General features: G+C 35.2%; 1 protein-coding gene and 1 long non-coding RNA gene across 3 annotated transcripts in view; one reads left to right on the top strand and one right to left on the bottom strand.

The window, feature by feature from the left end:
* IGF1 (insulin like growth factor 1) overlaps nt 1-16,388 on the bottom strand; it is a 51,805-nt gene extending 35,417 nt beyond the window's left edge. The window contains exons 1-2 of the mRNA XM_010303518.2: nt 16,128-16,388; nt 11,661-11,817 (exon numbers count right to left, since the gene is read on the bottom strand). Of these exons, the coding sequence (XP_010301820.1) occupies nt 11,661-11,817; nt 16,128-16,190 (220 nt within the window). The 5' untranslated portion in view covers nt 16,191-16,388. The remainder of the gene's footprint in view (nt 1-11,660; nt 11,818-16,127) is intronic.
* The window catches only part of LOC142602073 (uncharacterized), a 99,618-nt gene that overhangs the window by 6,643 nt on the left and 71,265 nt on the right, over nt 1-21,710 (top strand). The window contains exons 2-3 of one of the 2 annotated variants that reach the window (XR_012835738.1): nt 20,089-20,171; nt 21,325-21,392. This is a non-coding gene — a long non-coding RNA (uncharacterized LOC142602073). Of the gene's footprint in view, nt 1-20,088; nt 20,172-21,324; nt 21,393-21,710 lie in introns of those variants that run through there. The other variant, XR_012835739.1, reaches the window with a different exon arrangement.

The following is a 21,710-nucleotide window of genomic DNA, read 5'->3' as shown; positions in this document are numbered from 1 at the left end:
TCTTTAGTGAGCATAGAGAATTCCTCAAATTACCTCAGACTATCCTCAGTGCACTGAGCAAAAGGCAATTGAAGTTAACACATTACCTTGAGTAAGTATCCGTGGACTCCTGATTGTGGATTATGAAGTGAAGAAACTCCTGGACAGGGCCAGCCTGGATTATTAAAGCAGTATTTTCCACTTCTTTGGTATCATCTTTGTCCCTTCTTTATTATACTACATATCAGCTTTTCCTTGACAATGTCTCTCTTTTCTCTGCCATATGAAAGTGTAGTTATACACTTTTTTAAAAATATTATATCCTAAAAAAACCCAACAAGGGCACTCCCTTATTTCAGAATTCAAAGGTAATAATTTTACATTCAAAGTCAGTTGCAGGTTATTTGATTCTTGATGGAGGGTTCAAACCTGATTTATTGAAAAAAAAATGCTCTTTTTTTAACGGATCTGAGCTTCATCTGTTTCATATCAAAGTATAAATTTCTATTTGAAAAGAGCAGCAGACAATAAGAACATCACCACTTATGAAGTCATCTCATTTTATTAGTCTTCATCTTAGTGATAACAGGAAATAGTTGTCTTTTATTACATCAACTCCTACTGCTTTCAAAAACTAAAATAAGAAGGCTATGTAACAAAAATTAGAGTAGTTGACTTAACGACATTAGAGCTGCAGTTGTAGAATTTCATTCCATTGTTTGCAAAAAGACAGATAAGGGTCAAATTCTACAAAAATATCTTCCTATTATTGTTTGAATGACCATATTATCTTGACCACTCCATTTTTTGAAATTATTGTATCTTGGGATAGCTATATTAAATCTACTGTATCTAGTTCCTGAAATATTGGTGGAACTCTACAAGTGTATGAAAATCATTCAGGTATCTTATACAAGATCACCCTTCATGACTTTTAAATGCATAAGTCAATACATAACAGTAAAGTGAGAGAATGTTGTGGAAACACTACCCTCATTTCTACCCCATTTCCCTCAAACAGAGCAACTAGGAAGGGTACAATGCACAATGTTAAGAGTAGCCTGAAATAAGCTAAATTGTATATATATTTATTAATAGAAAATATAAATAACCCTTTCTGGTATTTAGTGTTGTACTCTGCTTCAAAACAAAAGGTTTGTCAAGTTCTGAGCAACCTAAAGTACAGTTCCTACCCTCTATATCTGGTTTGGAAATTTTAACTCCTGCAATTACTGTTCCCTGCAAAGGGATCACTTTAGAGAAGATCATGGAATCTTTGAAGTGGTTCTGTACTGTTATTGTATTCCTTGGATGAAGGGAGGAACTGAAGCAAGGAAGGTAGAGGGACTTTGTGCTGTTGATTCAACTCATTGAATGGCTAACAACCTCAGGTGGGGTTTTGTCTTACTTCAGTCATATTATTGCTTTTATAGATGAGCTCATTAGGTCAGCAGTAGCTATTTTTTAAATCTTCTAATTGCCTGAGTATCTCAAAACTGTATGCCTGTTGTTTCAATGAGTATCTCAAAACTGTACTTGAGCATCATTCTGTGTCCTTTGTCCATGATCATACTTTATGGCATGGCATTCTAATGGAGAAAATGCTTCCTTAGTGACGTCTGATATTTAGAGGTCACTTTAGATTTTAAATATTGTTATGGTCTCAATTTGTTAAAAAACTGCCGGGCTATGTATATTCATAGGAATAGAAATGAATCTATGTGAACAGCAGTGTAAAAAATTGCTACATTATTTATGCATGAATAAGTGCACCTTGTCTCATTATGCAGGATTAAATCATGAAGGAGTGTTACTTATTTTGGCATGTAAGTGTATATTCTACTTATTATATCAAGAAACAAAAGATAGATAAGCTTTTCCCCTCTATTACTGTCTCAGAGTAGAGTGCTTTCTCCAACAGGTTTCACACTTAGACTAAGACCTGGGAGTTTTTTTAAAGCCAAAGGAGCAACTCTAACTGGTGTTACTTGTATAAGGCACATTCTGGGTCTTTGCTTAACTGCCATTATACCATGGCAGCTAAAACAAGCTTGTATTTGCTTTGATCTGAAATATGTTCCATATAAGTGCATCCTTATCTCCACATTGAAGTTCACTGTGTGGTTTTAAATAGATTCATCCTACCAGAATTTAGGCTTTTAATGGACAGTCCTTACTCAATTGACATGACTAACTTAAGGGTACAATTGCCATAGCTTCCTTGCTTAATTTAGCGGAGAACGAAAAGTATGTCCTATGGGATATTCAGAACTTAATGAGATCTCTGAAAGTTTCTAACTTCTCTCACTGGCTGTAGGATGACCTTGAGTAGGCTCATAATTCTGCTTTATGTGCCCAAAAGTAGATGGAATGAATCTGAACCAGAATCTCCTTGTGTATATTGGATCAAGCTATGTTTAGTCTTTATTATTCAGAAGGTTCAGTCTGTACATGGATAAATGAAAACGATGTTTGTCACAGATTGTCTGTCTAGAAAGAACTGAATTTAAAAGTCTTTTGTCTGAAAAGAGGTGAAAGGAGCAATACAGTCGACCACATAAAATACAAATGAGAGTTTGCTAATACATCTATCCTTCTCTATATGAATCATGCAGGTATAATAACAGCACTGATTCTTCTTACACCTCTGTCTTCCCTTGGAAATCAGAGGGGAAAAGAAAAACATCAAAAAATATTAGTCAGGAATACTTTGATATTACTGAGTTCCAAAATATAAGTAGTGTCCTAATGCAAATTATTTCAGTAGTACTCTGTTTTTGTGCAGTACCCATTGATTTAGAGTAAAATGCTAGAAACATTTAGAAAAAACAGACGTGTTGTAAAAGCAAATATATATGCTGGTCTTGCATTTAACCTTAGCTATATATTTCAGGAATAAACATGGCTTTTATTCAGGACATGTATTTGCCAATAATACATCTGATTAAACTAGGAAAATTAGACATACTATCAGTAGCTTGCTCCCAAATTACACAAGAAGAAATTAGATACATTTTCAGTAGCTTGCTCTCAAATCTCTTCGGTCTATGAGTCACCAGATTCTTCCTGCCAAACTAAATATGTCTGTGAAAGGCTGGAAACTTTAATGGAAAGAAACATAAAACTTGAAATACGTAGGAAAAACTAAGTTTTTTCATGGAAGACCTGTTGACTAGTAATTCAGGAATTCAGGGGATGTAGAAACAAGTTATTACATCTTACTTGTCTACAGAAGTTTCAAGGTATGAAACGTATTCAGTTTAAACCTGCTATGGTAACCTAAAACAGATGTCCTTATTAGCTTACATGTAACCTAAAGTAATCAATGAAGACTTACAAAAAGAAGTTGTAAAAAATTCATTATAATTGTAGAAGCTGTTATTCAGTCATTTTGATGAGGCTGAGTTAAAAGAAACCTTCAATATAGTTAATGTAAGTCTGAAAAAAATTCCTCTGTTGTAAAGTGGATTTATTATTCATAGTACCACACAGCCATCAAAGCTAACTAGGTATGTAGTCATCTTTTTAGATCCACAACCATAACAACATCTTTTCTACCATTTTCCCAACAACCCTTATACATTTTTCTACCTTTGCATAAGTCATACATTTAAAAATATTCTTTAGACTACAGACTTAATATGAAATACAGAGTTTGTGTCTATAATTTAAGCATTTATCCATTGTCTTAGTAGGATATGGCAGTTAATTAGCATTCTTTGGAAGCTGAAACAATTTTCAGTAGTATTTACTTTCCTTAGAAGTTGTTTATAGGAGCTGGGGGTGTTACGTAAGTGCTTACTCATTTGGAGATAGAAATAGTTAATAAGTGTTGCTAGAATACTTATTTTCAGGAAAAAAACAGTTTTGTTCATTGAGTTGGATTGAGTCAGAATGGTCTGAGTCAACCCCTTTTTTTTCTGCATACTCAGACTTGTGTAAATTTCTGCCCAACACACGAAGATACAAACACTATAAACAAATAGTTCCATATACAAAAAAAATAAATCATATAATTTCAGGTTTAGGTGTGAGCTGTAATTTCCTAATGGAAGGGCTTTAACAGGACACTCTTTTCCTACTTCCACGCTTGTATGGATATGTAAGGAAGCAGAAGGTTCTGCTGTCTGGAGGCATTCTCTTACTCTAGCACAGTTATATTACATAGATGTGAAAACTGGGATCACAGATGAATTTAAAAAGTAAGATGGGAAATATATAAAAAATGCTGTAGACTCAGGAGAAAAAAAAAAGAAAAAAAAAGAAAAAAGAAAAAAAGAAAAAAAAGAAAAAAGAAAAAAAGAAAAGGGAGATGAACCCGAAATTGTTTCTTTGATAAAAGGAAGCTATTCCAGTTTTCACTAGCAAAGGAATTAATACGAGGTAGGCAAACAGCTTCCATTCTGTCTTGTAAGAACAAAAGCATTGAAAACATATTAAATCTGACTGTACATGAGATTCAATCAGAAAATACAGCAAGTATTTCAGACTTGTGTCTGATTTTGTACGAATTTAAGTCTACTAAGGAATTCAAAAAGTAGTTTTCTAAGGTATTCCATACCAATTTCCTGGGAATTGACATTGGAGAGGCAATCCGAAATTTAACCTGAAAGTTGCTCAGATAAAATTGACAAGATAAATTCGTCTATGGAATTTGACTAAAATTTAAAGAAGTCTGAAAAGAAGATAACATTTGACTTTTCTTGCTTTGATACAGGAAGAAGATCAATTTATCCTACTATTCTGAAAGTTACGTGTTAATCAGTGCCTAATGTACAACCTTTTGGTTGAAATAGGCATCTAACTGCCTATTAATAGGCATTTAAACTTTTACTTACAGTGACAATGCAAAATTTTCTATATTTGGGTTGGAGTGACCCACCAGTCAGTATGTGTTATGCCCCTCCAAAGGCTATGGACGTGTTAAATTCTTGTTCTCATTCACTGATGCAAACATGAAATATGCCTGTCATTACTAAACAATTAGACCCAGTACTTGGGCTATATCTTACATAGTCATTTTGCATTAAAAGCACTGCAAAGAAAGTACAAATTAAAGAACTTTTCTTTTTGATATGGAAGCTCCTGTGGTTACTAACAAAGATAAATTTAGCATAAATTCTTCAATAAGCATACATTTGTGGTATTTCTTTTGTCTTGATTTCTAGACTGTGAAAGGACTTAACTGTTGGTTACTGCTTTCATTTGTTGTCATATTTTTGAACAATTGAGTTTGCATCATAGGGAAATATTGACATTTGAGTATGGTTTAGTACACAAGTTCAGATCCAACCTTTTTTAGCAAAGCTCTGAAATGAAAACAGGTTTAAGTCTCTGATTTTCAGTGAGGTGAGAGGGTTTGAACCACGCATAAGAGCTAAAATGCTGAATAAGCTCTAGAGAAATGGCTGTATGAACTTCCTTCTTTGAATGAGTACTTTGTATAGATTGCCCTAGATGATCAAGTAGTTAATGCAAAAGGTTTTAATTAAGAGACTGTGCAGTTCTGCTAAACTGAATAATTTGCTTTGTGACTCTTGCTGCTGTTGATCAAATATTGCAAATGCATGGTTAATACCAGAACAAATGAAGAGGTCTATATGCAAAAATTTTGGCCAATTGCATAAAGCATATGCCAGAATTGAAGTCAGTGAAGGGTTTTTCTTGGTATTTAAGATTCAGTGGAAAAGTAAGAGGGGCAGCTATGCCAAGAATTAATGCTGCTTTTGCCAAGTGCTTCTTTGAGTGACTTTATCCATCATGAGACTAAACAATGTATTAAATACACATATAGCAGTTAGGGAATCAAATGTCAAATAACAGCTTTCTGCTATTTGAGATCAAATTTGAAACTTGGTCTAGTACATAGATAAGGCAGACATCATAAAAATTATTAGCATCTCTAACATCTAACAGCTAATAAGGACACGTATGAATTGAACTTCTGGAGGAACTGTACTTATTTGGTTTTGGTAGTAGAGACTTTTTGCAGACATGTTTCTTGCTGAAATTTTTATCAATGGTTTGCTTCCAGTCACTTCATTAAAATTATCATTACTACTACAGTTCCTCTTAATGAAAAGGTTGGAAAGTTATGAAATCCTTGGCGACCTGAGAAGTAGCTGTAGAGGAGACCTGTTTGCAGAGTGTAAATTTAGTGTGTTTTAGAGGCTGAATTTTCCTAGACTTACTGTGTGAACCATGGAGAAAGAAGGCAGAACCTCTTTCTCTGTTATTAAAGAGGTAACTTAAGAAGATTAACCTCACTAAACTAAGGTTAGCCTTTATGGACACTCCCTAGCCTTTCTTAATGTGCTAAATAGGATAAAATTATTTCAAAGACTGGCTTATTTTCAGAGAGCTTCCTCAGCGATTACTACCAGGGGCAACAGTGCACACACCAAACTTATGTATCAGTTAATGGACTATACAGTGATAACATTCCAGAAGCCAGAGCTGTCTTTTTTCTTACAGAGGTATATCAATAACTGTGCCTATAGTTTTGGTTCCCTAATCACTGACCATGCAGACCTGGCTAAAGCACATCTTAACTCCTTTCCAGGCTAGCTTTCCTGTAAGAAGTAAGGAATCTCGGGATAAAGATTGAAGAATACACTCAAATCTTCCATGGATACAGGATTTGGACATGAATGGGGCATGTAGCCATACCAAGGACCTTAAAAATGCTCTCAGATCTTGCTCTGTGAACATAGCCAAGATGACTAGCATTTCTTTGCAAAGATTTGCAAGACAGTCACTGACACCACAGGCTGTATGTCCACCACAGGCTGTATGTCCACCACAGCTTTTCAGCATGCCTCTCCTGGGCTTGTAACATTAACATTCCTTTCAGTCAGGGACACAGAGAGGAGCTAATGACTCATAGCTCCTACAGGTATGGAGTAGTTAAAGAACTGAGTGCCATGCCATCTCTTGTAATTATGTTGATAGGTTTGACAGGCCTAGAAACTTTAATAACATCTTAAAAGCAGACTTCCTGAAGTAAACAAGAAGCTGTTAACTAAAGGGAAAGGGAAGAAGCAAAACTTAATTGCCTATTACTATGCCCCTTATTTCCTCCTCTGTAATGCAGCAGTTCCTTTGTATATACCTTAATTCTACAAAGAAATGAGATCTGATGACAGCTCTGATTACCCAAAATTATGTTCGCTGTCCTATTCTGATTTTCTGATGATTATAAACCAATAGTCTTCTGTTGCGCACAGCTGGGGACAAGAAGGACAACACACTATTCTGATTGCCTTAGTGGAAAAAAATGTCGTAAAAATCTGTAATGATTCCCCACAAAGCAGTTGACATAGGGAGCATTAGGCTGCACACCAGAAAAGCCTGTCTTTTATAGGATTCCCTCTTCTACATATGGAAACATGTGCTAGATCATTCTCCATTCTCTGGAGAATATCAGAGGAACTCCATTGTGTCAAATATCTAAATAAACTCTCTTTTCTATGCAAGCAATGCTTCAGAAGATTCACCATAAGCCCTGCGAATGCGAGAACATCTGTGTGGTTGTTTTAGCTGCCAGCCAGGTTAAACCACGACAAGCCCAAAGCAGAGCTTTTTTAACAGAAAAAAGGTGGGGTTTTAATTCATGAAATAGATTGCCATGGTTTCAAATAAGTATTGCCATCTAACTTGGGCTTTACAAATTAGAATGACCAAAAGTGTCTAAAAAAATAAAAAGCTATTTCTTTATTGGTACTCATGTGTATTGCTAGCCAAACTGGTATGCATTTATTGGAAAAAGAAAAGGTATATTTTCAAAGGAGAAGAAACTAGATAAAAAATAACATAGCATTTGCTCCTCAGAGCAAACTACATTTTCATTCCTTTCTCCTGGTAGTAATAGTCCTCAGGAAACAACATGAGTGACATTTGATTGTCCATCAAATTCAACTTGTATGAAGAAAAAAAAAAATCTCTTTTTTTATTAATCTACAAAGTAAATTCCTGTGATAAGACTAGACTATTTCAAGCAAAATTTTGCCTCTCCTGGGCTATCACTTCTGTAAGTTTCCTGTAATTTATCCTTTCAGTTTTTCCGACATTCTCTGCCCTCAGGATTGTTTTGTAATAGCAGTGGCATGGTAGACCTTTCTTGGCATTAAAATTCAAATGAACATAGCAGTCATCCCACTTCGCATCGTGACTGTTGAATCCAGAGTTTTTGAGACTGGAGAAACATTAACTCAGAAGAGTTGTGTCTAAGCGTAGCCACTTGTGTAGCTGTGGCCAGGCTCTCTGTTGGCTTCTCCTAACACAAGCTAGCACACAGGAATCTGAGTGGCAAAAGTTCTGCTAGAGAGGTGTTGCTAGATAGACGGTGGCAACAAACTGCTCTTCACTGGTGAATCATGGGAGCAAAAAAGCTGTCCAAGAAGAGGCCAGTGCTGGCTGGGGTTAAATGTGACCAAGGGAAAAAGCAGATGCTCTATTTTGGGATTTGTGCCGTGTCCTCCCCTAAAACAATTTTAAAAAATGTTCCTTGCCAGTCTACCTCATGAAGAAAGGGAGTGGTAGAAACCACATTTGACTTCTTGAAGTCAATACTTTCCTTTGTGTGTGGTAAGCAGCTGGGGCATCTCTTCAGAAGCTGTAAAGAATTTCCTTTTATAGCTAGGAAGTTGGGCAGAGTAGACTATATAAAGGATTATTTTTTTCTTCTAGTCCTAGCTGTAGATATAGCCTTGTGGTTGTGAAGTACAGAGTTTCAACAGAAAGTAACTCAATTATTTCTATCTTCATTTCCACCCACAACTCCCAAGGAATACTTAGAAGCCTTGACCTTGAATCTGAACCAGGAGTTCCACCTCAGCCAAAAGGTATTCTTTATATTTGGAGTCTCTAGTGAAATACAGAATGATGGAAGAAAAAACCTTCCCTCACAGCTATTTCCTGTGCAAGTTAAAGGCAAACATTACCATTGATTATACTTTATATAAAGGAACGAAAGTATGAGAATAGAAGGCTTAAAATACAATTTAAATTGACATTCTCTTCACAATAAAAGAAAAAATTTCACTGGATATTTATGTCTGCAATGATACAGCATTCTTAAGAAGTCCCATGAAATGGAAAAACATTTTTAACTTCCAATAATATGCTGTATTCTGTAGTACATTTGATAGAAGGATCTCAATTTGTTTTACTAATGTTACTGGATTGACTTTTCTACAATTCAGTATTTTAGATTAAACATTAACAAGCAAGAGGGAGAAGGCTAAAACAGATTAAATTGCTGCCTCCTGAATCAGTAGTCAGGTAGATTACACACATTACTTAGCATGCAAGGGCCACGTATCAACTTCATAGAATTCCTGTCAAATGTTGCAGTCTGTTGATTACAACAGTGCAAGACTTGCCTAAAACAGGGTGGTCATTCATTAGTAAAACCTTCCATAGTCTTTCATACAAAACAAGGTAGACCTTACGGTGTCAACAGTTACATTAATTCTAAGTGAAAACTCAGAAAAAACAAAGAAAACTAGATACAAAGTCTTTACTGACAGCAGATAAAACTCAAGATTGCAAGGGTAAAGATCTCCTTCAAAACTTCAGAAACACATCTTGGTACTTTAAAGTAAGGATGATTTAGTTTAGGGAATGTACAGATTTGAAACAGATTGTGTAACCTTAGAATAGCTGAGATGATTGCAAACAGAGTTATTGCTGATGATTAGCATTTCACATGTCCTCTTACCTTGAGGGACACCAAGGGTACAAGTAACAGTAGGTCTGATTGCTTGGCAGTAGCAGCCACTCTTGTGGTAAGGAAGTGTGAAAGTTCTCTGAACAAGCAGCAAACATTTTTCTGGGAGAGAAATGACTGAGAAAATGCCTAAGATACATGCACAGTAAAAAAAAAAAAAAGAAAAAAAAAGAAAAAAAAAGTGCTATGCTGTTCTAAGGATGCATTATGTTGTCTCATTGTTTTCTGGTGCAGAATCAAGAGGGGGAGATGAAAGTCTTCTGCTACATTCCTTCCAACAGTGTCCTATTTGTAGGACACTCAAATAGCCCCTTAAGTGTAACTCAGCTGCTGATAAATGTTACGGATTTTGATGTTCAAATGAGCACATAAAGAGTTGGTAGAAAAATGTAAATTCCTTTATGAGAGATTCCAGTATTTTTAATATTGTGTTTAGCACCAAGATACTAAGTTAAACAACACCCTAGAGTAGATGCTCATTAACAACAGCTAAAGTGATAAATACAGAAAAGAAGGATTGTTTAGTGAATTACTTTGCATATAGGAAATTAAGGCTTCCAGCTTCAAAGGTAAACTTTATTAGAAAATGCCAAGAAGATAGTGAAAATATCTGGAGCTTGTATGCTGAGGAAATCAGGAGTTTCTGTAAATTAAAGATGCAAGAATCTGAATTTCCCTAATTCTATTTTTATTGCAAGCAAGGAGAAAAATATTGAAAGCAATAATTCCATGAATAGAAATGAATAGGAATGGGGTGAATAAGATCAGAAAAACAAAAGTGATAGCTTAGAAGGCAAGAATTATTAGGATCAAATGAGGACTACAAAAGAAAAAAGCTAGAGCTCACAAAGAATATAAAAATGAACAGAAAAAAAAATTTCCATTTATTTCTTGTTTTTATAAACTAACCACCTTATATTTCCTTTTCTTAGTTATATTCATGTTTGGAAAGGTAACTGAGGCCCTGAAGGAGAGGTAACTTCAGATAAGCACATATTATTATTAAAAATAAACACTAACTTCAGAGCCTCAAAAAGCACTAATTCTTGCATGTTTTGAATACATATATAAATGAATGAATTCAAAATTAATATATTCCTAGCTAAAAGTTTCATTAACTTTATGTTATTTGAGTAGCAAATGGATGAAAATTAGAAATAGATTTCTGTTATTTACAAGTTGTGTATTTCTTGATCTTGACAGCACTTGTAAGAAGGTACTAAGATAGAAGTTACTTATCTAACTAGTCCAGCTTTGCACAATCTAAAACACAGCAAAGGAAAAATATGATGTTCAGTTCCAAAGTGTAGGTCTTGCTCCAAAAAGTTATTTGAGTACTAATATATCTACACTGTTGCAGACTTAATTTAATCTGTTTTCTCTACTGGTGTTAATCTGTATTATGTTACCATGCATGAATTTTCCTTCACCTGTATTTAACTGATGAAGTAGGTGGATACTTTGATGTGGTAACTTTCTGCTTGCTGCCTTCCAGCTTTTCTTTTTTTCAAACCAGATGTTGAACCTTAGTGTGTTTTTGATATGTGTTCTTAAACTGTTTACAAGTAGTCTGACATAGCAAGTACATGGATTTCTGCCTCATGAATATCTTGGGTCTAGTATGGGCTTTCATTCATTTAATTTCAGTTGCAGGTCTGCAGAAAGCAGTAATATAGCAGGTAGAATAGCAGCAGCTGGAAAGCAGTTAAAACCAAAAACACGTCCAAAAAGGAAAATTTGTCAGAAACTCAGAGAGACTGAACACAGGCACAGGTCTATTCTTTACTGAGACTTCATGGTCACTGAAGATTTGGACATATCCAAGACAGAGGATACTAGTCCTACTCGGCACCCTGGTTTGATCATTTCTAACCTCACTTGGAGCCATTGCAAACTCCAGTGGATTACATGGAAAAGTTCAGGAGTTGAATGAAAGAAAGGGTTGACTTACTGAAGTAAAAGCCTCTGTCTCCACACACGAACTGAAGAGCATCAACCAGCTCAGCACCGCAGAGTGTTTCTGGGCCAGCAGCAGCAGAACTGGTTAAGGTAAGCAAACACAGGCCAAGATAGAAGAAATGAATGTAGGACACAGTGTGCATCTTCACCTGTCAAGGAAGCAAAAGCAATGTCAGAATTTCCCAACAGAGTCCTAAAGAAAATGACTCCTGCTTGTGAGTTGAGAATGCATATGTACTGTAATTTGTTAGACAATAAACACAGTATCAAGAAACGCCTCACCATAATTTTGCAACTGTCTACATATTCTACTCCATGTATTTTGTAAACTGATTGCTTCCTCTGGTGAATATTCTTGGTTCGCATTCACATGCAGTTAGCGAACCTTGTAGTAACTATGATTTATGGTTCCTGCAAAAGGACGATATGGAAGAGTGCAATAGACAGGCAAAGAGAAGTCCAGAATAACTAGAGTAAGGAAGACTAGACAGCCTTAAACTGTTTTGTCTGAGACCATATAGGCTAAGAGGGAATATGACAGTTGCCTGCCAATGTACTGTGGGAGATGGAGGTGGCATATGACAGAGAAGAGCTATTTAAACTAAAGAACAGCATGGGCACGAGAATAACTGGCTGTAAGCTGGATGGAAGGATATTTGTCCCAGTAGGAAAAGGGTTCATAATTAGTACTCCATGGTTCTCCAGCCACTTAAAAAGGGAAATACCAGGACAAAACAAAAAAAGATAGAGCTTGCCAAAGTTATGAAGTGTTGATGTGGGACCTTCCATAGTAGGGGACCACATTCAATGACTCTTACAGTCCTCTGTTACTAGCAAGTTAACATTTGGAAGCATTTGAGAAATTAAGAACAACACTAGTCGGAGTGTTAAGGATTTGTATTTTTACTTGATGGAAGCAGCTATAATTTCACTGACCTCCATTATATCCTCTTAGTCAGTTTTGGCTATGAGGTATACACAGAGGTGATAATTCTTTGGTCATTTACATTTGGTTACAAACTATCTTTTTCGGGACTTATGACTGAAGAAAGGCCAGTCCTCAATGGGTGTAAATTTGCACTATTCCTTTTATCCACTTCCTTTTATATAAATTTATATCAACCAAAGATCTTACCCAACATGTCAAGGAAGATAGCATTATTTTTTTAAATACTAGGAAAAGCTATTTCTATTTAGTAGCAGGACAGTGAAGAATGTGCTTAATGCATATTCTGAAGTGATTTAGATCACCTGCCAAAAACGCTTATTTCAAAAGGTGTAAATCTGCATTTAATTTCATTGTCTTTGAAGGTTAACGTTAGTATTGCAGCTAGGTAAGAAGTTACAAAACTTCCTTGCACATACAGTTAATCTTGGCCTAAACCTGCAGACTAGTGCAAAGAAATTGGAGTAAAATGATTAATCTTCCCTAAACTTTCTTTCAGGGACCATCTAATCTTATTTTTTCACTGAATTTTTGAAAAACTGATGAAATTATCTACTGTCCGCTCATATGGGATCTCATCCAGTGGGGTATTGAGCCATATCTAGTCAATAATTTTTAAGAATTCTTATTTTCTTGACAAGGGATCTTAGCACCTTGCTGGACGAGTCCCCTATTTCAACTTAAGTCAAAGCTGAATAAGAGACAAATCTATAAATAAGTCAGAATTTATCCCCCCTTTTTTCCCTGATATTTCCACTGTGAAAATAATGAACAAATCTAAGTCCCATGATCTACCATAAAATGAAGGAATAATTATTTTCCCATTCACAAGAGCCTTAGCCAACTTTGCCATTCAAAAACCAACAAGCTTTAATGCGTGGATATGACTTCAATGGCAGATGGAGGAAGATATGAATATAAATAAATTATGATAACATGAGGCAGTATTTCCTGTAATGATTCCATATCTTAACAACATCAATTTGTTTTTTCCTTTTCCATAAGCATGATGCACCTGCAATTTAAGATGGTTCCCAGTTCTGAGGAGGTAAAGCAGAAAGCTGGTTAGCACACCGCCTCAGAAGGCTGAAAGACATTACAAATACAAGAACATTATGTATTTAACAACTTGTTCTTGTATAACATTTGGGCCAGAAATAAACATAAAACTTAGCCATTTAACAATTTTGTATTTTTCAAGACTTTTCAGCTGGGTTGCATTTTCAGATAAATATCAGCACTGAACTACAACAAAACAGATTATCTACTGTTTTTCCTTTAGTAGAAGCCAAAAAGGCTGCACAGTATAAACCACAGAGAATTTCTAACTTTATGTCCAAATTTAAAAACAGTCAAGAACTTTCAAACAAGTAAAAACCTTGGGGAAAAAAAATAGACCCACATGTTTCTAGGGCTCAATTAATTATTTGTGAAATTAAGTGCTGTTTCATCAAAACAAATTCCAAAACATAGTTTAAAACTTGAACTTTACTTCATCATTTTAATTAAACATAACATTAGTTGATTAAATATGTTTGTGATAAAAATCAAAGTTCCCATTTATGTCTGAAGGGAATATTCTTAAGAAAATACGAAGTTGTAATCCAATATTGCTTCAGATTCTCTACAAACAGGCAGGGTGCTTGCAATGTCCTCAATTTGACTAGAAAGTTGAGAGTTTAAAAGAAAACGCATTGGCATGTGGGTGGGGTTTATTGAAGCATCTAATTACATTTGGAAATTGAATACAGGTTCAGGATGAGCCTGGTTAAGCACTTCTTTTACTTGCATAGAATGACTGACCATATTTTCACAGCTGGAATTTCCTCTTTTTTCAGTAAAATAACCAGCTTTTGCTGCATTCCTCTTTTAATAGTCCAGAAGGGTGGCACCACAGAGGAATGTCATATATGAACACTCTGCATCTCTTTTAGTTCTTAATTCTTCTATATAAGTCCTCTTCATCTAACAAACTATCAGTTGGCACAAGTTGTGCATAAGAATTCTTCACATGCTTGGTCATTTAATAACATATAAGAACATCTACAATAATTATAAATATCTTGAAGGGGGCAATGTTTTTATGGGTAGTATATGCTATAGAAAAAAAAAAATCAAGTTATATTCAAAATTACATTTTGCTACATAGAGGTTGGATCTGATTACCAAGCCATAGTAGAAGTATGTAATTAGTATGTAATAAGAGTATTCATTAGTAATTATTATGTAAATAAAGCATATATACTCTAGAATGGATCAGATCAAGGTTTAAATACTGCTAACTTTGATTAAAGAATCTGGGCTACATCCTAGCCTAAATCAATATGTTCCATTGATTCCAAGGAAGCTTGGCAGGATGCACCAGCTGAGAAACTAGCACATTACTTTTATGTCTCTCAGTGCCTTGCTCAATACTTTAAAAAAAAAAATCATCTTCATCTTTCAAGTATATTGGAAGAGATGCCCATTTATACATTAAGAGAATGGTTTCATCCATTGCTATTACAGACCTGCTCTTTTGAATCACATTGAGGAATGAGATAAGTGTGTTTTAAGTGTAAGACACTCCAAAAAAATAATTAGGCCCTAAACAATTAAAATAGGATAAATCTGTCAACTGCATAAGTATCCTTGCAAGATATTAAAGAAAAGTTGTTCTTGAAGGATATAAATTTGCTGATAATGGAAAGTTGAACTAGGGCCAATTGACAGAAACAGAGGTCAATGCACCTACTGAAGCCAAATTTGCTTAAAGACAGTTTATATTAATGTCTAGAAATTATAGGGTCATAACATGAAACTTCACATGCAAACTTTCCTGAAACAGCCCTCCCTACAAGGGAAAACTTGGAGATGAACATGTAGGGGAATTTCCATTTTCTTTATGTACAATTGCTTAAGCTATACAAATATGCAAGGTCAGCAAGAGTCGCAGCTGGTTTCTAACGTAGAAAACAAACTGAACTTCACATTTACTTTTAATTTATGAAAGCAAAAACCAAGTAAATGCTACAATGCTGCCAGAAAATTACTGCAGTGACAACATCCCTTAAAAGTTTCCCTGTGAAAGCATGAACATTTTATCTATAATTGTGTATAATAAAACTGCAGAAACTTAACATATGAATAATACCTTTTTGCCTATAAAACCCTGCACCTGCAGAAAATAGCTAAAAGTTCTTGTTTTCAGAAGCATTAATTAACAATATAGACAATGATGTAATTGGACCCTTTAATAATGACATAACTGAAATATTGCAAAGTTCTCTGAATAGAAGTGAAATTTAAGACATGTATCTGCAATAGTTTACCCTTACAGTTATCTATGTAATTGCAACTATTACATACAGCCATTTTCCAGATCACATAAAATTGCATGTTCAGCAATTTATAAATAATTCTCAGTTCTAAAATAATGTTATTGAAAAGTGCACAATACTCTCCAAACCAGAAGCAGACAATACACAGTAAAATAAAACTAAAAAATTATTTGAAATAGTATTAAAGATTTACCTTCAAGAAATCACATAAGCAGCACTTAACTAATTGTGTTGAAAGACTGTTGATATTTTCCATTGCTTCTTAAAAGTGCAAAGTCTGGAAATGAATTTGTTAGCAGTAATGATGAGAAAAAAGAAATCCAGAGAGATGTGAGATGTTGAGAGCAATGTCACATTTCAATATTGAGGACTTTATTCCATTGCGCAGGCTCTATCTGCTCTGATTTTAGCAGTGACAGTGAGATTTAGCAAACAGAAGAGGGATTTAGAGAAAATCCTCACATTTATCTACATTACACAGACACTGTAGACAGGAAACAGCTGGGGGAGCGTTTGCCTTCTCTCTCTCTCCCTCTTCTGGCAAAGTTACCGAGTAAGGACTTTTTTGGGCATGGTGACAAATAACATCATACCTTTGCATTTTAAAACTAGAGCACAGAAGCATATTTTTTTCCCTTTAAAAGAATGTGAATTAGTGACTGAGGGGTTAGCAGACAAAAAAGCTTGTGCTGCCATGAAAAATAAGAAAATGTATTCTGGTTAACTTTCAGAATTTGTATTTATGTGTGTGTGTGTCTGCATTTCAAATATATAAAAACTTATATACGTAAGGGCATTGTTTGCCTATATGCATACCTTTGTATGTATGTACACATTTTCTTTATGCATAGAGGCACAGGTATTTTATGTATATTTTATTTATAGAATATAGAAATACATGCAGTCAGTTATCTACTTTTTTCTTAATGCATCTTTACGTTATTAAACTTGGCACGCCTATATGCTGAGTAACAATTAAAACCTCCAACTCTCTGTGCTATTAACCCTAAAATAGCAGTTTCTAATTTGCTAAAAATAACAGAATTGTTGAGCACTACTTGTAAATAGGGCAAAATAGCTTTGTGATCTTTTAGCAACTACACAGGAGAAGTGGTATTGTTTCCTAGGATTTATAGTACCGTGAATACAGTAACACAAGTAGCCCAGTTTGGGAGGTTTCCGTGACATTTATCTTAAATGTGCTGTTGTAATTATAAAGTGATTTTCCCCCTTTTTAATAGTAATCCTCATAATGACTCTTGATAACAATTTAAATGACACTGGGAAAGAAAGAATTTAACTTTGTTAGTTCTGCAATACCTAACTTTTGCCTTTTTATTTTTCCTCAATTATGAGTATATTATAAATAACACCAGCTGGCCAGCAACATGCTCTCACGGGTTATGATGTCATTCAAATCCCTCAACTGTGCTAGTGGCTTGCAATGTGCTCCAAGCCAGCTGTTTTTCTATTTATAATGTATGCTTGCATTTCAATACTTAGCTGTTGAGAATAAAGTTGTGATGCTGTTTTATAGATACAATTTGTACTTGTTACCCTTTGGTTTTGGAAGATGGCATTTAAAAGTAGAGGATTAAACAAGACTGCAGCCCCAGAGACCAAATACAGTGCATGATTTCCATAAAAGCTGTTTCAGAACATTGCTTTTGTTCCCATCCCCTTCCACTCAAGTGAGAGTTGCATGCTGAGGTGCTAGCCGTACTTTATTCTTGAAAATAACAATTGAGATCATGTTGGCCCAGGTCCACTCTCAGTTTTCAGATCCACCTTGAACTATATGGTGCTTGCCAGGCAGAAAGGACACATTGAGTTGTTTGTATCCTCTATGAATAGCTAATACTCTGCTCTGTGCAGTTTTAAATGGTGTACAGTTAGCTAAGCTGAGTAATCTTTGGAAGAGATTTCCTCTAATGTGGCATAACGGCAGAATCATGGGGGGCTTTGAGGTAAGTTTGTGTAGTTCAGCTAATACCAATATTTCAAGTATACTAATACACATTTGTACTACAGGTACTGTATTTTAATATTCTGGTCTGTTTAATTCTTCCCTCTGCATTTCAGAGGCTGTTGAATAGCGGCACCATTCTACACATAGCTTGACGTAGCCTGCTGCAACTCACAGCACGTATATCACTTATTTCACCAGCCTAATAGAAGAATGTGGGCAGGCAAATTATCGAAGCTCTGATACTCTTTATTTTTTACTTTTACAGTACTACAGATGGGTGCACATACTTCTGCCTTTTTCTTCCTATATAACAAGGAATCCACTTATTCATCGCTTTCCCACTGCCTGAGCTTCAAACCCTCATTTCACTCCTCACTGCTTGCTTTCTCCTAGGTTTCACCAGACCTCTCTCTTGGTCATGAGAACAGCATACAGTAGAAGATGCAACGTTTGGCTTTCAGGGTTTCGTGGTGTCTCTACATAACTGCTAATCCTGTTTCTGTCCGTGGGGCCATTCTGAACTCCTATCTTCATTCCACCTGACCAGCCCAAGTTTCTGATGCACTTCAGTTCTTTCTTGTAGTTCTTGTTTTAAAGTGGTATTGTGAAAAGGCAGGAAAACAGAATAGATTCAAGAGAGGGTTTTGGTAGCAATTTTTAGGCTTACTGTTAGTGCAGTGCTTTTCCTCACTAACAAGTAATTCCTCCCCCCCCCCCCCCCCCCCCCCCCCCCCCCCCCCCCAGAAAATTAAACATTCCTCAGGACATATAGATCTGGGAATCAGTATTTCACTACTTTCCTAAAATATAGCTTCTATTCTGGTGATAGTATCCTAGTTAGTATAGCAGTCTGTTAACTAATGGACATTTGCTCATTTCTCCCTTGTTAAATATTATACCTTTTACTTTATAAACCATTTACTTTATAAACCATTTAGAATAAGATACTGTATAATTACTACTTTATGATTGAGTGCTTATGCAGTTACATGGATTCCCTTGAATGAAATGTGCCTGTAAATACAGAATGGATGGTAGTTATCAAAATACTCACAAAAGATGTCCACGTCAGAAAAAATTATTTAATTGGAATGTGCATATGTATTCTACATTAAAAGGCAATAGCGTATATATCTTTGTTTGGTTTCTTAAGTATAACCTACAATGATATAATAGCCACAAAGATATATGAAATGCATGAGAGAGATAATCAGGTATTTATACATTCTGAGCCTCATCTTTTGCACTTTAATGCTCCCATGACATCACTAACATGCTGTAATGCTGTAAAGCTCATGTGTCAGTTTTTCTGGGGAGAACGCCATTTTATAGCAGACAGTTAGGAAAACTACAAATAATCAATTATCCTAATTAATATATTATCCCTCCTTAAATGCTTCCTTAAAAGGTAGGAATGTTGCCACAATGCCTGAAAAAATCTGAACTATAGTAAGGCAAACAGTATGTCACCCTCTTGCATTCTTCTATTTTGGATCACTGTTACCTATACGCAGTTATTTGTTATCTGTAATGGTTGTTTCTTTTCTTACATTGGTATTTTAAGTTTTCTGGAATCAAGATAGAACCACTATAATAGATATCACCTGAGATGGTGATAGGGCTGAGAGTATGGTGGAGGACAGGGTGGAAGACAATAAACAGAGTGGCTGGTGAACAGCTGTTCTTCATTATAAGAAAATAGCAGAGACAAGATTGTCTTTTATTACCTTGTTTAAAGGACATTCATCCTGCACAGAACATACACAGATGCAGTAAGATTCATGCAGGGTGAACAGAAGATTGAGCTATATTGGATGCCATGAGTAACGTGTCTCCTGTCCTCTCCACTCCCCACCAAAAAGCAGAAGGGCCCTTTGACGGAATGGTGTCTTATGAGTCTTCCTTTAGCTTACTGACTGGTTACTGAGTTTGGTTCACTGGGCCAGTGGGAACTGTATGTTTTTGTCTTTGTTTGTTTGTTTTGTTGGGGTTTTTTTCAACGTCCCAGTCATGATACTAGACATTAAAGACATTATTAATTTGCCTAAATCTAGGCATCTGGTATCCTTTTTAGTGCTGTGGGATACCCTGCATGCCCCCTGCTTCCACTAAAGAGTGATACTTATTTCCCGTAAGTCTCTGTGTCCTATCTGCTGACCTCATATGGATTTCTTGCATACTTTAGGGCATCTCAAATGGCCTTCAGCACCTGCAGGTAACTGAACCCCACCATAAGGCCTTCTTTTGGCATGCTGATCCAGGATTCTTGTAAGTGCAGCCTTTGGCCTGAGTATTACCTTTGGCTTCTTCATAAATAGAGATACTCTGTCTTCTGTCCTTTACTATTTTTGTGATCCATTTGTGAAGAGGTTTTAAAGTGGAGAGCAACAATTTTCATTGAATTTCAGCATAATCTGAGTGTATATTTTCCTTGTTCTCCTTTGCTTAGCCTCCAGCTTAAGCTCTTTGGGTTTAGAGTTGTCTCTTTTTATTTGCTTCATAAATCATCTTGCTTACTTTTGGATAAGATAAAATGTTATTTACAATGTTAATATTATTTCCTGAAACACACAAATGATTGTTTAATTCTTATAGTCTCTAGTGAATTATTTGTAAAATATTATGTGTTTACTATTGGAGAAGTTTGGCTTTCTTTTCTAGGAAATAACTTTGGAGAAAGGGGTGAAAGGGAGTATTTTATTAATATGGAATGTTGTGTTGAAGTTAGTGATAAGTCAAGTATACAGTGGAAAATTCCTTTCATCAAGTTAAAAGTCAGGAAATCAAGAAGGAAATAATTTTACTAATTCATTTGAGCTAATGAACTGCTTACACACCTTTTCTCATGGTGGCCTAAGTAGCATCATCACTATGTGAAAAATAAGTAGCAAATTTGATGGTGAAGATGAGGGTGTGCAATTTGAGCTGTCATTACATTGGCAACACTGAAGAGACACCAAGGAGAGAGCAGTGCCATGAAAAACAGTTTCTCACATGGGCAAAAAAGGGAAAGTGCAATTTTCATGATTAAATGAGGATTGTGCAAACTGAAATCTTTCATATATGCTGATCAAGAAAAACATGAGTGTTTCAAGAGCAGAATGGATGTGTGAGAACCTCAGTCCAGAATTACTGCTTATAGGTAGCAGTGGTAGGACCACTCAGTGTTAATACAGATCAGAATTAATCCATGGACTTGTAAACTGAAAGTACTGAGTACTTCAGATTGTGTGGAGTAATAATCTTTGCTAAGATCACAAGAAGGCAAGGACTTTACTGCTTGTAACTAGGATGAAGAGAAAGCATGTGGTTAGAATGCTGTGATGAATAAAATGAAGTGATGTATAATTTTAATTTATGGTATAAGTTAAAGTAGCTACCATTTTGAATATCCTTGTATTTGTATGTTTTTTTCCCCTAGGTTTTAGAAACAGTTGCTGCTAAAAATAATGCAAAGCCAAATTTTCATCTTATTTTCCTACTTAAAGGAAATATACATCAGCTATTGAATATATTGTTTTCACAATTTAAATACTTAATTTTTAAAAACATTATAATATATTAGGGAATTTACTTATTGATTGTTATTAGTTGGCATGAGATGATGTGTAGTTATGACTGGTAAAACAAAAATACAACATATGAAAAGTAATATTAAATAGCCAAAACTAAAAAGCTCAAACAAAATGTGTTTCAACATTTTTGAAAGCATTTTTTCAGTTTTTTTAATTTCTGTTTTGTGGGAAATTTTGAAATAGTTTGTTCTGATTCAGAATAATCAGAATACCAGAATTTTCCATTAAACTG

The sequence above is a fragment of the Balearica regulorum genome, chromosome 1 (assembly GCF_011004875.1).
Source record: "Balearica regulorum gibbericeps isolate bBalReg1 chromosome 1, bBalReg1.pri, whole genome shotgun sequence".
Classification (NCBI taxonomy): domain Eukaryota; kingdom Metazoa; phylum Chordata; class Aves; order Gruiformes; family Gruidae; genus Balearica; species Balearica regulorum.
Note: the sequence above shows the minus strand (reverse complement) of the source record. Positions and strands in the feature narration are given on the sequence as shown.